The following is an 18,241-nucleotide window of genomic DNA, read 5'->3' as shown; positions in this document are numbered from 1 at the left end:
TGTACGGTGCCAGTTGTACAATTCACCGTAAGTCACTACAATTAACCTTAGCTACAATTCTTTCATAGAACGGGATCCAGGTCCTTATATAATTGTGTCGGGTATATTAATGTTAGTGTCTTGCTGCTGAGAATACTTGAAGCAATAAAAGATAATATCAACAAGTATAGGTTTTCTTTTATTTGTAGGTTATTGCTATCACCATCGTCATCAATCATCATCGTCATTTTTTTCGTCGTTATCATCATCATTATCGTCGTTATCATCATCATTATCGTCGTCGTCATCATCATTATCGTCGTCGTCACCATCATTATCGTCGTTATCGTCATCATTATCGTCGTCGCCATCATCATTATCGTCGTTATCATCATCATTATCGTCGTCGTCATCATCATTATCGTCGTTATCGTCATCATTATCGTCGTCGTCATCATCATTGTCATCGTCATCATTATCGTCGTCGTCGTCGTCATCATCATTATCGTCGTCATCGTCATCATTATCGTCGTCGTCATCATCATTATCGTCGTCGTCGTCATCATCATCGTCGTCATCATCATCATTATCGTCGTCGTTGTCATCATCATTATCGTCGTCGTCATCATTACGTCGTCGTCATCATCATTATCGTCGTCATCATCATCATTATCGTCGTCGTCGCGAGCATTACCACGTAGCCCAGTGGTAGAGCGCTCGTTTGATGCGCGGTCAGTCTAGGATCTTCCCTGCCCTTGCACCACGACTGGTACATCACAGGCCGTGGTATGTACTATCCTGTCTGTGGAATGGTGCATATAAAATATCCCTTGCTACTAATGGGCAAATGTAGCGGGTTTCTTCCGTAGGACTATATGTCAAAATTATCAAATGTTTGACATCCAATAGCCGATGATTAAAAAATCAATGTGCTCTAGTGGTGTCGTTAAACAAAACAAACTTTAATATTTATGATCATGTCCAACTTGTTCATGATCAATGATCATGCGTCATCATCACCATTATCATCATCATAATCATCATCGTAATCATCACCATAATCATCATCATTATCATCATTATCACCATAATCATCATCATAATCATCATCATTATCATCATTATCACCATCACCATTATAATCATCATCACCATAATCATCATCATTATCACCATCATCATCATCATCATTTTCACCAATGTCATTATCATTATTATGAACACACACACCTGCCCCGCCCCTTTTTATCGACTTCACAAATTAATAAAAACATTGACAACAGAGAACACTTCATTGTCCTGAAATCGCCTCTATGAGCATCTTTATTTCAACATTTACCTAGAAGCATGACCCCGACCCTCCCCCCCCCCCCCCCCCCCCCCCCCCCACACACCTCTCTCCCTTTCTTTGCGAGTTCGGCTCAGTTGTCTTCGACAAACTCAAATTGCCCTTTCTAGAAATCTGTGATATCCCCTACCCCACGTTACATAATCCTGGATCCGCCCTTGCTGCCGGTATTGCTATTTTTCGCCATTCGTTATGTTTATTTTCGTGCTTCTATCCAATTAAGGTTTAAGCACGCTGTCCCGGGCAAACACCTCAGCTTTTTGGGCTGTCTGTCCAGGACAGTGGATTAGTTGATTGTGGTTAGTGAAAGAAAAGAGGGTGTAGTGATCATTCGCCTACCCAGTGAGTCGTTAAAACTCGCTCTGGCTGGGAGTCGGTAACGGGCTGCGAACCCTGCACCAACCAGCCTTATGCCAGATGGCTTAACCACGACACCACCGAGGCCGGTGCTATTTTTCTCGTTGTTGTCCTCATTTTTCTCTTCACAGTTGTTTCTTGTTCCAACCAGTGCTCCACAACTGGTATATCAAAGGTCGTGGTATGTGCTATCCTTTCTGTGGGATGGTGTATATAAAAGATCCCTTGCTGCTAATAGAAAACGAGTAGCCTATGAAGTGGCGACAGCGGGTTTCCTCCCTCAATATCTGTGTGGTCCTTATCCATATGTCCGACGCCATATAATCGTAAATAAAATGTGTTGAGTGCGTCGTTAAATAAAACATTTCCTTCGTTCTTCATAGTTGTCGTTCTTTGCTGACTAATTTTGCTATACCAGTTGCCACTTGGGGAAAATAAAAGTGCAGTAAAAACTTATGGTTACACAAATAATTTTAAAAATAATTAAGAAATAATAATACATAAATAATAAAATAAATTTTAATAAAAAAAAGTCTGAGGAAATAATGATGTGACGGCGTTAATTGGGCAGAAAACCGCTATCCGTCTTTAGACCGGCAAGATGGAGGCCGCCAGCTATGCACAGCAGACACCCACCGACTGCCTCGAGATAGAAGGACCAGCCCAAGTAAGACCCGGATTTTCCTCCAAAGATGGCGACTCCCATCAAAACAAGAACACCTGTAATAAATAACGAATATTAATCATTGGAAAAAAAAGCAAAGCCAAACATTTGGAGTAAAAACCGTTAAGCAAGGTAATCAATTATTGTTATGCAAGGTAAGTTGTAATTACTTCAATGACAGAAGCAAAGAAAAAAAAAAGAAGAAATGTTTTATTTAACGACGCACTCAACACATTTTATTTACGGTTATATAGCGTCAGACTTATGGTTAAGGACCACACAGATATTGAGAGAGGACACCCGCTGTCGCCACTTCATAGGCTACTCTTTTCAATTAGCAGCAAGGGATCTTTTATATGCACCATCCCATAGACAGGATAGCAGTTACCACGGCCTTCGATGTACCAGTCGTGGTGCACTGGCTGGAGCGAGAAATAGCCCAATGGGCCCACCGACGGAGTTCGATCCCAGACCGACCGCGCATCAAGCGATCGCTCTACCACCGGGCTACGTCCCGCTCACTGACAGAAGCAGAGCCGGTTTAAGGATCCGCGGGGGATGTAGCGGAAATAACAGCCATGCCCCCTTCCCAGGATATATATTTCGCAACCCTCTCGGGGAGAGGGGAAAATGACCTGGGACAAATAATTGAAGTATGGTATTGATAGTAACCGCGGGGCACGTGCTGCGTGTGCTTCTAGGATAAACCGGCTCTGGACAGATGTTCCGCTCTCATTTGATACCTGGTAAATTCCTTTCTTTTATAAATAGGTTAGTTTTCAGACGTTCAGCAACATTGGTACCAACAGTTAGTTTATTGATATTTAAAGGTAAATAAATGCATAAATAAATGAATGAATGAATGAATGAATGAGTGAATGGATGGATGGATGGATGGATGGATGGATGAATGAATGAATGAATGAATGAATGAATGAATGAATAAATGGATTGATTAGTGATTGGAAGGATGGATGGGTGGATGACTGATTGGATGAATGAATGTATTAATGAATGAATGAAAAAATGAATGGATGGATGGATGAATCAATGACTAAATGAATGGATAGATGGATGAATGATTGGAAGGATGGATGACTGATTTGATGGATGAATGATTGAATAAATGAATGAATGTTTAACGACACCCCAGCACGAAAAATGCATCGGTTATTGGGTGTCGAACTATGGTAAAAGAATGGATGGATGAATAAATGAATGAATGAATGGACGGACTGACGGACGGATGAATACACGGACGGATGAATGAAAGCACTGCTCACTAGGAAGGTGGACAAAGGTAACTCACCTGCGCAAATACTGCAAATTCCAGCCACCATGAGCATTTGTCTCCCCTGTCGTCGAATGTAGACTACATTAAAAGTGACCGCGGCGATGGCCATGATAAGTCCCAGACACGACATTGCTTGCACCACCCTGAACCAGCCTGTGACAAAGGAAAGGAATGTTTGTTTAACGCCACCTTTGGGCACATTTTGAACTACGGCTATTTTGTGAGTACAGCGGTTGTCTCAAGTTCACTCCCATTGCAGGATGTCTGCATCAGATGGGGCATTCTCAACAATAAGTTTATTTGTTTTTGTTTTTGTTTTTTTCTGTTGTTTGTTTACACTTATTTTCGTGGTTATATCCAATTATGGTTCAAGCACGCTATCCTGGGCAAATACCAGCTATTTGGGCTGCCTGTCTAGGACAGAGGGCTAGTTGTTATTGGTTAGTGGTTAGCGAGAGTGAAGTCAGCGTAGTGGCCTTACACCTACCCATTGTTAAAGTTTTCTTTGTTTAACGACACCACTAGATCACATTGATTTAATAATCATCGGCTATTGGATGTAAAGCATTTGGTACTTCCGACATTACGAGAGGAACCCATCTACATTGTTTCCATTAGTAGCACAGGACCTTTTGTATTCACCATCCCACAGACAGGATAGCACACACCACGACCTTTGATATACCAGTCGTGGAGCTCTGGCTGGAACAAGAAGGAATGCTTGTTTGACGACACCTCAGCACATTTTAAACAACGACTATGTGTTGTGTCAAACATTGTTAACAGCTATGGTTTATATTTGGACTCTTCGTTTGGGAAGAAAGGGATAGGTGTCTTTCTTTAGTGGCGTCTCATCTCATTGTAAACTACAGATTTGTTCGAGTCTAAACGGGACTTTGCTCCCATTGTAAGAAAGACATTTGTTTTGTCTGTGGGATGTTGCTTATGTCATTGGCGTAGGAAGCGGGAGAGGGGAGCAAGGTGGGCATGTGCCCTCTCCACTTTGTAGTAGCAGCGATGATTAAATATGTTTGTACATGTATTTATATGTATATAGACGTGTGTGTGCCCCCCCCCCCCCCCACACACACACACCTTTTGGCAACTTTCTACGCCAGTGATATATAGAGATTATTATACGAGCTTGAGTGCCGTACTGATTATAAGAAACGAGTGTCTGAGACACTAAATAGTCCAGGCATTTATGTAAATTTGCTTCTTTTTTTTTTTGCTCAAGTCAGTAAAATGTATTTCTCTTTATTCTTAAGACTATCCAGAATTAGAAATCCATTGGTAGTATTTTTTCAGTCATCTTGAAATTCAAAATGGCCATCATTTTGGGATATTTTACATATATTTTGACTCCCAGTCAACATAGAAACACAATTCTGGTGTTTATTTATATTTTGGAGGGCAATGAAGTCGCTGATAACATTTAATTTAGTCATTTGGGCATGACAGCCATCTTGAAATTCAAAATGGCTGCCAATTAAATATTCTTATATACTCACAGTTGACCCACAACAACAATTTAGGTATCTGTTTACATTTATGAGCTCAGTGAATGAAGTTGTGAAAACAAAAATTGTTCCCTGACCTAAGCATCCTTCTTTTTTTTGTGTCTATATGTAAATTTATGTAGCCATGAATTTATTGATGACATTTCTATAGTCATCCAATTGTGGCAGCCATCTTGTAATTCAAAATGGCCACCATTTTTCATATATCGTAGCTTCCAGTTAAGGCAGAAGCACATTTATTTTTGTCTGTACATTTTTAGGTTCAATGAATTAAAGGGTGACATTTTTATAACCATCCTTCAGTCATGAAACCACGTTAAAATTCAAAATAGCAGCTATATGGAAATTTAAAAATGGCCACCGATTTTATCATTTGGCAAATACTTTTCCTCATAGTCCACATACATTTTATATGAAATAATTAAAATATTGCATTACTAATGACTTTCATGTTCTAGATTTTAAACTAATGAAATAGAGGAACAGATCAATTGTAAACTGTAATTCAGAATGACACATTAGCAGGGCTTACCCATTTAGTATTTGGCTATAATGGCATGTATATTGCAGCAACCATCACCGCTTGTACATTCTGTACATTGCAGGTTGTATTCCTTAAAGGCTCATCCACCTGAGCACTAAGCTAGGATATCTGCTTCAAGATATGCTCTTTGGGTATGCTGCTATTAGATATTTGGCAGTGTTTCCACACTTTGGTTTGACGATGGTGTCTTGATCTTCTATCCTCTCAGAATAGCTGCATCAGTTGTACAAATGACCCTTGAGCTTAGTACCATGGAGTACTGACCTCTTTGTATGATTCATCAGTAATTTCAAGCTGGCTAAGAGCTTCAGATATAGCCAGTGGAGCTTTCCCGAATACATTCAATAACATTTGTTTGCATATACTATTAATTTGTCCTGTTGTGTCACATCCAGTTAATACAAGCAATCCTGGTAATGTTGATTTTCTTTCTGAACCCAGTTCATCATCAGTTAGTTGCATGTTGATCTGATTGCGACTTACGTCTGTATTGATAATTAGTGGGATCAGTGTGTGTGATCTTCTCAGGATAAGAACTAAGTCTGTGTCTGGTGCAGAAATTCACTTCTAATCTGTCATATGTTGTCAGTGAACAGAAGCATTTCCTGCATGCTTTGATTCACTATCAGATGTTTCCACTAACCAGGCTACAGATTTTCGAAGCTACCTGAGAGCTACGATATCGAAACCTATTGCAGGCCATGATGTGACAATAACACATGATTCCTCATACGTGTGAAGTAATCGGGTCTGGCAATGAGGTGGATTTCTACATCAAAGACACAGACTGTGGGGAGTTTATCACCATTAGGATACACAAATAATTATATGTAAATCACAACCAGATCAACCTGCAAACATTGTATAGTGAACTGTATCCAGAGATAGACTCGGATTACCAGATGTTCACACTGTAACTGAATATGACACAACAGGACAATTGGTGATGGCGGACATCAGTAAGATAATTCAATGTATTCCCGAAAGCTCCATATATATTTAACACCAAAGTCAGGTTCGAATCGGCAATAACCATCCAAAGAAATCAGTGAAAAATACGAAGATTTTACTGCATGGAACCACGCATAAGGGTCATTTCTACAACTGATGAAGCTACTCTAAAATGAAAAGTTCAAGAAACCATCACCAAACCAAAGTGTGGAAACACTGCCACCTACCTCTGGGGTATAAAAACAGCATACCCAAAGAGCACATCTCCAAGCACATTTCTGAGCTCAAGATGCCATGCTACATCTGGACATTCTTGATCCATGCAAACTTGGTTGGGTCAAGGGGGTTGGTATATTTGTGACTGCTGTTGGAGGTGCAGGCTGCACCAGAATCTGTGGTGGAACTGCTGAGATGCAATTGTGGTATCAGTAAGTGTTCAGATAGATGTACTGTAATTTAGTGTAAGCGACACAACCTTCAATATACAGTGTTGCAAACGTGAAACTGGTGAGGACTGCTGCAAAGTGCATACTATTACAGATTAAGTAGATGCGTAATATTCTATTATGTTTATGTATTACAATTTACAGTTGGTATGTTCCTTTATTTCATTGGTTTGCCATTAGTATTGCAATATTATAATTATCTGACATAAAAATGTACTAATGAACACAAAAGTTGCATTTGTATGTAGACTAGGAGAAAAAAGTATTTGCCAAATGATTACCTTGGTGGCCAGTTTGAATTTCCATATGGCTGCCATTTTGAAGTTTAAGATGTTTGCCATAATTGGATGACTATAAATCTAAACAATTAGATACATTGACCACTGAAATATACATCTAGACAACAAAATTGTGCTTATCCATTAACCATGAGTTGAGATATAAGACAAATGTATTAAATGGCGGCCATATTGAATTTCAAGATTGTTTTCATGATTCATTGACTATATAAATGAAAACCATCCAATGCATGGAATACAGAAATGTACATGGACAAACAAATTATGCTTTCACGTTAACAGGGAGTTCAAATATTTGAAAAAAAGTATATTAAAGTGGTAGCCATTTTGAATTTCAAGATGGTTGCCATGTGAGATGAATAATAATAAATTTTTTAATTCACTAACATAATATGTTTAAATAGACCCTAAAAATATGTTTCTATGTTAAATGGGAGTGGAGTTATATAAAGACATTATATGAAAATGACGGCCATTTTGAATTTCAAAATGGCTGACATGATAATGGTCAGAAAAAATGCTACCAATGGATTTCTAGTTCAGGTAGGTCATGGGAACATATGACCAACATTTTATTAACCTTCAAAAAATGAACATAACTCCCTAGACTAAAATGGCACGTGAATACTAACTCTGTACCTACCTTCAACATCAGCTTTCAAAATGGAAATACACTGTGAACCGAAAGGCGTGTCAAAACATAGCTGCCACAAGCCCTCGTGGCTGAGAGTAGTGGTAAGCCAGTACGGAGTGAACATGCCGATCACGTGCAGTAGCTTCCCTATGATGAGAAACACATTCCCTATCCTGGCCCGCGGGTTTCTTCCTCCATACACGACTGTCTGTGCGTACATGATGGTTTTGGTTCGCTGTACCAAAAAAACGAAGAAGAAATTACAACTATTCTGTAATTAATATATGGTTATTTCGACATTTTATAGGAGAGAGAGCGAGAGAGAGAGCGAGAGAGAGAGAGAGAGAGAGAGAGAGAGAGAGAGAGAGAGAGAGAGAGAGAGAGAGAGAGAGAGAGAGAGACACACACACACACATACACAGAAAGAGAGAGAGAGAGAGAGAGAGAGAGAGAGAGAGAGAGAGAGAGAGAGAGAGAGAGAGAGAGAGAGAGAGAGAGAGAGAGAGAGAGAGAGATAGAGAGAGAGAGGTGAATGGACGAACAGACGGACTGGTTTGTGGATAAGATATCTGTGGCCCATTTCGCAAAACAAATCGTAAGTTTACGTCTGCGATTATCGGTTATAACGGCCATACGTTTGCACCTGTTTGGCACCTATTTCATGCAGACGAATGCATCATTACTGAAGAAATTGAAATATGTGAACTTCAAACTATATTAGTGGTACTATTAGTAGCATTAAGGATTGTGGTTTAGTCGTAGATTTACGTTTAGTGTAAAACTACGCTTACGATGTTTGTTTGTTTTTTGTTTTTTTTGTTTTTTTTAAATTGAGCCCTGAGATGTAAATACATAAATAAATAACAAATTAAATAGACACATTGTCGTACTTGATACAATAAAACAAGCGAAATGTGGCCGTATTTTAACGAGTAGTATATTAATCTACCTGTGCTTTTGTCCGTCCTACGCCCACACTGATCAGTTGACTACTGCACGAGAACCAGATACCAGTAGTGACCTTTGGTCGCCTGGTCGTGTTGCAACAAATGACGGTGTGGATGAAATACACAATCAAACATGTATGTGAGATCCCACCAAAATAACGTGTGAGTATTTGTCATGTTATAGAGAAGAAACACGCAAGATAACGAGGACCGGACCTAGATCAGTTGGTGGAGCCGGCAAAACGGTTCTGGCGAGGTAATTTCTTATGTAGACATTTCTTATTTGGGTCGAATGATCGAATCCCTTTGGTAGACCCATTCTTCGATTTAATAGTGCCAGTGGAGGGACGTAGTCCAGTGGTGAATTCCCCGCCTGATGCGCAGTCGATCTAGGATCGATCATCGGCGGTGGCTCATTGGGCTACATCTCATTCAAGTTCACAGCGACAATGATATCAAAGACCATGCTATCCTGTCTGTGGGACGGTGCAGGCCATGCTATCCTGTCTGTGGGAAGGTGCAGGCCATGCTATCCTGTCTGTGGGACGGTGCAGGCCATGCTATCCTGTCTGTGGGAAGGTGCAGGCCATGCTATCCTGTCTGTGGGACGGTGCAGGCCATGCTATCCTGTCTGTGGGACGGTGCAGGCCATGCTATCCTGTCCGTGGGAAGATGCAGGCCATGCTATCCTGTCAGTGGGAAGGTGCAGGCCATGCTATCCTGTCTGTGGGACGGTGCAGGCCATGCTATCCTGTCTGTGGGAAGGTGCAGGCCATGCTTTCCTGTCTGTTGGAAGGTGAAGGCCATGCTATCCTGTATGTGGGACGGTGCAGGCCATGCTATCCTGTCTGTGGGACGGTGCAGGCCATGCTATCCTGTCTGTGGGAGGGTGCAGGCCATGCTATCCTGTCTGTGGGAGGGTGCAGGCCATGCTATCCTGTCTGTGGGAGGATACAGGCCATGTTATCCTGTCTGTGGGAGGGTACAGCATATGAAATACTACTAATGAAAACAAACATGTTGCGGGTTTCCTCTGCAACACAATATATCATAATAAATCAATGTGCTCTAGTGGTGTCGTAGAACAAAACACACTTTAAGCCAGTGCCCCACAACTGGTATATCAAATGTTGTGGTATGTGCTATCCTGTCTGCAGAAAACGTGCATAGAAAATATCACTATCTGCTAATGGAAAAATGTAGCGGGTTTTTTCTAAGACTATATTAGAATGTTATTATCAAACGTTTGGCACCCAGTAGCCCATGAATAATTAATCGCTTTGCTCTAGTGGTGTCGTTAAACAAATACATGGGGTTCTTTACGCGAGACAATGCATGGATTGTTGTTTATATTTAATTTAGTGCTTATATCCAATTACGGTCAAGCACGCTTTCCCAGGCATAACTTCACCTATCTGGAATGTTTGTCTAGGACAGAGGGTCAGTGGTTTGTTGTTAGTGGTTGGTGAGAGAGAGAGAGAGAAGTCGGTGTAGTGGCCTTACACCTACCCATTGTTAACGTTTGCTTTTTTAACGATACCACTAGAGCACAGTGATTTATTAATCAGCAGCTACTGGATGTCGTTTTCACATATAGTACCAAGAAATATTTTATATACATCATCCGACATATCAGGATTGCAAATACCACGGCCTTTCATATACCAGTCGTAGTGAATCGCTCTGGGTGGGAGCCGGTACCGCGATGCGAACCCAGTACCTACCAGCCTTATGTCCTATGAATTAATCACTACAACACCGAGTCCGGTCCCTTTATCTCTTTATGGAGAACAGTTTTTGTATTACAGAGGTTCTCAGAGTGGGTGTAGTAAATCGCTCGTCTGATGCGCGGAATGTCTGGGATCGATCCCCGTTGGTGGTCCCATTGGGCTATTTCTCGTTCCAGGCTGTACACCACGACTGGTTTATCAAAGGCCGTGGTATGGTGCTATCCTATGCTATAGATTCGTTGCTACTAATAGCAAAAATGCCGCGGGTTTCCTCTCTAAGACTAAATGTCAAAATTATCAAATGTCTGACATCCAATAGCCGACGATTAGTGAATCAATGTGTTCTAGTGGTGTCGTGAAACGAAATAAACAAACAAAAACCTTTTTTCTCTTTATATATTTATATATTTATTTTCTCTTCATATAAAGACAAATTACAGAGGTTGTGTTTACAATCAGCTCGACTGTAGCCGATTTCGGATTAGTACCATTGTGCCTACATCCCATTTTGCCTACAGCTTATAACAACATAATCAGGTGATAGAATACAACCATCCACCAGAGTCAGAAGTTCAGTTGCGTCTTATGAGTCGACTGAGACACCAAGATTCTTGTCTTCGCCACGGATGAAATGCTGGACAAAATGCAGGAGGCTGAGACGCTTTTCATCGACGGAACTTTCTACGTTTGTCCGAGTTTGTGGTGTCAACTCTATTCCATCCACTGCCTTGTCGATGACGTCATGTGTCCTGTTGCATACGCATTACTTCCACGGAAGTCCAAGGAGACATATGTTAGGTTGTTCACGTTGATAAATGCAGCTGCGACACACTAGGCTTGGAGCTGAACCCGCACCGCGTGTAATACAGACGGACTTTGAGGTGGCCGCTATCCAAGCTGCTCAAGAGGTGTACCTAGACGCCGACATCAGAGGATGTTTTTTTCATTTCTCACAAGCTGTGTGGAGGAATGTCGCAGAGAAAGGTCTTGCAGTCGAGTATAGGACCAACCCTGATCTCCAGCGCTATGTTCGTAGAGCCGCTGCCTTGCCACTACTCCCACTCAGCCCATTCCTAATCTGGAGCTCCACGCGGTAAGACGTGTTTGTTTCACTTGTGCATACTGCACGTTCTTTCGTGTGCTCGACTTGGGGGTCCTTCATTTCGTTGGTTTTGTCAGCGAAATGAAGTTTTCTACTGGGATGTATGCGGCCATTGGAACTGATTGAACGCTGGAACGCTTCTCGTTTCGACAGCCTGCACCACCAGGTTGGATTCTTCTTTAGCGAGATTCCTTGCCTCCACGTCATTTCTCCGTCTGACTGTCGACTTGTTTTTGTCGTGACTCGTATGACGGCCATTCTGCAGAACGCCACGCTTGTTCGCGTTTAGTCTCTACATGTCCGAGCCTGTCCTAGCAGCACTGGAAGATTGACCGCCCCACTCTAAGAAGAAATAGGAAGCGGGGTCGGCCCCATCTACTCTTTTCTCAGACTTTACCTTGCTTTATAGTGATACCATCTCGTATCCTCCGGAGTCGGGCCCGTCCGCACCACTATACCAAAATATGATGACTGGACTATACCCTAGTCTGATACTCTCTCTCGTTCAAACGGATCCGACTTCTCAAGATCTGTATTTCAGCACAGCACTACACCTTCAACGTCTATCGACTGTCAATCTAAGGGTTTTCTTGACGGGATGCACCCCATCTCGTCCCTTTAAGCTGTGCACCCAAACGGCCTTAACGAGGCCACTCGCGTGGACATATCGATCGGACTTTAAACGTTCAGATCTGCGTTCAAAATTTTATGTCGAAATTACTTTTTTTTTTTAAATATTATTAAATAGTCCGATCCTCTGTTCTTTCTCTTATTTAATTTTTTACTGTCCTAAAATGCTCCAAATTATATAATATTCGGCCGAGCAGTCAATTCTTTTTTTATTTTTGGCTTCTAACCTTTTTATTTTGTTTATTTAATCTATTAACTTCTTTACTAATTGCTATTTTCAAAATTCTGCCCATTTTCACCCCCCCCCCTAAACACCCCCCCCCCCCTCCATCCCGAGTCATACCACCGATCTTATCGGAGGTCGGACTCGGGATGGTCGTGTTCGAAACCCTAGTGGTATATGGGAACATTAATCTAGTTATCATTGTTGTTGTAAGTGGTATGGTTTAATGTTCACTATCTTATATTTCGCAACAGCGAGATTGATGTCGAAATCGGCTACAGTCGAGCTGACTGCAAACAGAACCTTTGTAACTTGTCTTTATGTAAAGAGAAAATATATATAACGACGTTTTTTGCTTGCTTGTTGTGTTTAACGACACCACTAGAGCACATTGATTCACTAATCATCGGCTATTGGATGTCAGAATTTGATAATTTTGACATATAGTCTTCGAGAGGAAACCATTTTTGTTATTAGTAGCAACGAATCTATAGCATAGGATAGCACATACCACGGCCTTTGACAAACCAGTCGTGGTGTTTAGCCTGAAACGAGAAATAGCCCAACGGGACTACCAACGGGGATCGATCCCAGACATTCCGCGCATCAGACGAGCGCTTTACCACTGGGCTATGTCCCACTCTGAGAACCTCTGTAATAAAATAATGTTCTCCATAATGAGATAAAGGGGACGGGACTCGGTGTTGTAGTGGTTAAATCATCAGATATACGGCTGGTAGGTATTGGGTTCGCATCAGACGAGCGCTTTACTACATCCACTCTGAGAACCTCTGTAATAAAATAATGTTCTTCATAATGAGATAAAGGGGACGGGACTCGGTGTTGTAGTGGTTAAATCATCAGCTATACGGCTGGTAGGTATTGGGTTCGCATCAGACGAGCGCTTTACTACATCCACTCTGAGAACCTCTGTAATAAAATAATGTTCTCCATAATGAGATAAAGGGGACGGGACTCGGTGTTGTAGTGGTTAAATCATCAGATATACGGCTGGTAGGTATTGGGTTCGCATCAGACGAGCGCTTTACTACATCCACTCTGAGAACCTCTGTAATAAAATAATGTTCTTCATAACGAGATAAAGGGGACGGGACTCGGTGTTGTAGTGGTTAAATCATCAGATATACGGCTGGTAGGTATTGGGTTCGCATCGCGGTACCCGCTCCCACCCAGAGCGTGTTTAACGATTCACCACGACTGGTATATCAAAGGCCGTGGTATTTACAATTCGGGTATGTCGGATGGCGCATATATATAATATTCCTCGGTACGAATGAAACAAATTGTAACGGGTTTTATCTCTGAGACTACATGTGGAGATGACATCCAATAAAAAGAAAAAAAAACCTTTAACAATGGGTAGGTGCAAGGCCACTACACCGACTTCTCTCTCACCAACCACTAACAACAAACTACTAACCCTCTGTCCTAGACAAACATCCCAGATAGGTGAAGGTGTGCCCGGGAAAGCGTGCTTGAACTTTAATTGGATTTAAGCACGAAATTAAGTACGGTATACACAAACAACAAACTACAGAGATAAAGAGCACATCGAACTTGTTTCCTTTCCCGCCCTACAACTGATACATCAAAGTCCGTGGCATGTGTTGTCCTGGCTGCATACAATTTTTTTTTTTTTTTTTATATTAATGAAAAACAAAGTCAATGCAGCAGTGTTAAACTAACCAAATATTAAACATCCAACAGCTGATCAATTTCAAATCAATGTGCTCTAGTGGTGTCGTTAAACAAAACACAGGTTATCTTTGTTGTATCTCCATGGATTGTCTTGCGTGAAAAACAACATTTGTTTGTTTAACGACACCACTAGAGCACGGTGATTAATTATTCATGGGCTACTGGATGTCAAACGTTTCATAATTCTAATGTAGTCTTATAAGAAACCCGTTACATTTTTCCATTAGCATCTAGGGACATTTTATATACACTTTTTCTGCAGACAGGATAACACATACCACAACATTTGACATACCAGTTGTGGGGCACTGGCTTAAAATGACCTCATCAGCACTTTTTTTACCCGCTCCACCAACTGATCTAGGTCCGGCCCCGTTATGGTGCAAGTTTCTTCTCTTGCATCTATCTTATCTATGACATGGCAGGTACAGGGCTAATATTAACGCTACTCTCAGCCACGAGGGCTTGTGGCAGGTATGTCTGGACACGACTTTCGGTTCACAGTGTGTTTCCATTGTGAACGCTGATGTTGAAGGCCTGTGGCAGGTATGTCTGGACACGACTTTCGGTTCACAGTGTGTTTCCATTGTGAACGCTGATGTTGAAGGTAGGTACAGGGCTAATATTAACGCTACTCTCAGCCACGAGGGCTTGTGGCAGGTATGTCTGGACACGACTTTCGGTTCACAGTGTGTTTCCATTGTGAACGCTGATGTTGAAGGTAGGTACAGGGCGAATATTCATGTGTCATTTAGTGTCTTACACACAGAGGGCAGTAGTGATGATAATAATAATAATAATAATAATAATAATAATAACCATGATAATTCACAAAATACTACTACTGCTACTACCGCTGCTATTGCTGCTAGTGCTACTACTACTACTACTACTACTACTAATACCACTACTACCACTACTACTACCACTACTACCACTACTACTACTACTACTACCACTACTACTACAACTACTACTACTACTACCACTATTACTACCACTACTACCACTACTACTACTACCACTACTACTACTACTACTACTACTACTACTACTACTACTACTAATAATAATAATAATAATAATAATGATAAGAAGAAGAAGCTGAAGGGTTCAAGTTCTTTATTTGTTTAGAATTTTACGACTAACACGACATTGAAATAGGGATTATGTATTCGTATAAAAAAGAAGAAAAGAGGTACATGAGGTTTAATAAATAATCTTGTACAGATAAAAGGCATACAATTTATATTTCACATTAACTGTTTTCCTGTAGTACTTAATCTCTATCACTTTATATGCACAATCCTACAGACAGGATAGCACATACCACGGCCTTTGATGTATCAGTCGTGGTGCACTGGCTGGAGCGAGAAATAGCCCAATGGATAGACCCCCCAAATAGCCGTAGTTTAAAATGTGTTCTCATTCCAACCAGTGCACCACGACTGATATATCCCGTGCGTGGTATGTGTTATCCTGTCTGTGGGACGGTGCCTACTAAAGGTAACATGTAGCGAAATTACCCAGTTTTAACTTTCATTTGGGCGGGACGTACCTCAGTGGGACAGTTCTCGCCTGATACGCGATCGATCTAGGTTCGATATCCGTTGGTGGGTCCATCGGGCTATTTATCGTTCCAGCCAGTGCTTCATAACTGGTGTAATAAAGGCCGTCTGTGGGATGGTGCATATAAAAGATCCCTTGCTGCTAATCAAAAAGAGTAGCCCATGAAGTGGCGACAGCGGGTTTTCTCTCTCAATATCTGTGTGGTTCTTAACCATATGTCTGACGCCATATAACCGTAAACAGAAAGTGTTGAGTGCGTTGTTAAATAAAACATTTCCTTCCTTTTTAAATGAATTTGCTCTAGTGGTCCGACGCCATATAACCGTAAATTAAACGTGTTGAGTGCGTCGTTAAATAAAACATTTGCTCTAGTAGTGTCCATTACTAGCAAGTTATCTTTGTTTATGTTTCACATAGTTCAACATAACCGAGTTAATAAAAATCATATCAAACACACGTGTAATAACAAGTGTAATGACGTAGTTTTGGGAAGCGACATCATAACATGACGATGTTTCCACAGTCCTAGCGACTTTGCATGTGGACGATCCGTTATTTCGTCGTCTCCTTCTAGTTGTGGTTGAAACATATATATTTATAGCAATAATAATAATAATATATATAATAAAGAAATTATTGCAATAGCGTGTGAGGTGTACTTTTTACGAAACTCGTGTCAGGATCCATGTATAGTTACCCTCGGTCTCGCTCGGGCAATACAACAATCCTGACAGTCGTTTCTTAAAATCAGTACAGTGCTCAAGCTCGTATAATAATCTTTATATATCACTGGCGTAGGAAGTTGGCAAAACGTGGGGGGAGGGGGGAGGGGGAGGGGGGGGTGGGGTGGTGGTGGTGGTGGGGTTGTGGAACAAACGCGTATACATACATTTAAATACATCTATAAATATATTTAATCATCGCTGCTACTACAAAGTGCCCACTTTACCCCCCCCCCCCCCCCCCCACCGCTTCCTACGCCAATGATATATGCAACATCCCACTGACAAAACAAATGTCTTTCTTACAATTAGAGCAAAGTTCATTTTAGAACACGAACAAATCTATAGTTTACAATGAGCTGAGAAGTCACTAATGAAAGACACGTATCCTTTTCAAATATAAACCATAACTGTTAAGGGGCCGTTCAAATATTACGTAACGCTATTTTTGTCAAAATTAGACACCCACCCACCCCTTGTAACGCCGCATAACGCTTGGACTTACACACCCCTACCCCCTAAGCGTTATGTAATATTTGAATGGCCCCTAACAATGTTTGACACAACATAGTCGTTGTTTAAAATGTGCTGAGGTGTCGTCAAACAAGCATTCCTTCCTGTTCCAGCCAGAGATCCACGACTGGTATATCAAAGGTCCTGTGCTACTAATGGAAAAAATGTAGATGGGTTCCTCTCGTAATGTCGGAATTACCAAATGTTTTACATCCAATAGCCGATGATTATTAAATTAACGTGCTCTAGTGGTGTCGTTAAACAAAGAAAACTTTAACAATGGGTAGGTGTAAGGCCACTTTGCCGACTTCCCTCTCACTAACAACTAAACACTAACAAATAGCCCTCTGTCCTAGACAGGCAGCCCAAATAGTTGGTGTTTGCCCAGGATAGCGTGCTTGAACCATAATTGGATCTAACCACGAAAATAAGTGTAAACAAACAACATAAAAAACAAAAACAAAAACAAATAAACTTATTGTTGAGAATGCCCCATCTGATGCAGACATCCTCAAATGGGAGTGAACTCGAGACCACCACTGTACTCACAAAATAGCCGTAGTTCAAAATGTGCCCAGTAGGTGGCGTTAAAGAAACAGTTTGATGATGAGAGAGGCAGGACGTAGCTCGGAGGTGATAGTTCCACAGTTGCATGATGAGAGAGGCAGGACGTAGCACGGCGGTGATAGTTCCACAGTTTGATGATGAGAGAGGTAGGACGTAGCACGGCGGTAAAGGTTCAGTCCCACAGTTGGATGATGAGAGAGGCAGGACGTAGCCCGGCGGAGTTAGTTCCACAGTTTGATGATGAGAGAGGCAGGACGTAGCACGCGGTGATAGTTCCACAGTTTGATGATGAGAGAGGCAGGACGTAGCACGGCGGTGACAGTTCCACAGTTTGATGATGAGAGAGGCAGGACGTAGCACGCGGTGATAGTTCCACAGTTTGATGATGAGAGAGGCAGGACGTAGCACGCGGTGATAGTTCCACAGTTTGATGATGAGAGAGGCAGGACGTAGCACGACGTTTGATGATGAGAGAGGCAGGAC

General features: G+C 41.5%; 1 protein-coding gene across 1 annotated transcript in view; it reads right to left on the bottom strand.

Annotated features, from left to right (window-relative positions):
- Positions 1 to 2,243: 2,243 nt before the first annotated feature.
- The window catches only part of LOC121386140, a 21,575-nt gene continuing 5,577 nt past the window's right edge, over positions 2,244 to 18,241 (bottom strand). Inside the window, exons 2-5 of the mRNA XM_041516939.1 lie at positions 8,046 to 8,271; positions 6,440 to 6,493; positions 3,658 to 3,795; positions 2,244 to 2,404 (exon numbers count right to left, since the gene is read on the bottom strand). Of these exons, the coding sequence (XP_041372873.1) occupies positions 2,244 to 2,404; positions 3,658 to 3,795; positions 6,440 to 6,493; positions 8,046 to 8,271 (579 nt within the window). The remainder of the gene's footprint in view (positions 2,405 to 3,657; positions 3,796 to 6,439; positions 6,494 to 8,045; positions 8,272 to 18,241) is intronic.

The sequence above is a fragment of the Gigantopelta aegis genome, chromosome 12 (genome assembly GCF_016097555.1).
Source record: "Gigantopelta aegis isolate Gae_Host chromosome 12, Gae_host_genome, whole genome shotgun sequence".
NCBI lineage: Eukaryota > Metazoa > Mollusca > Gastropoda > Neomphalida > Peltospiridae > Gigantopelta > Gigantopelta aegis.
The sequence above is the reverse complement of the archived record's forward strand: the minus strand, read 5'-3'. Positions and strand labels throughout refer to the sequence as shown.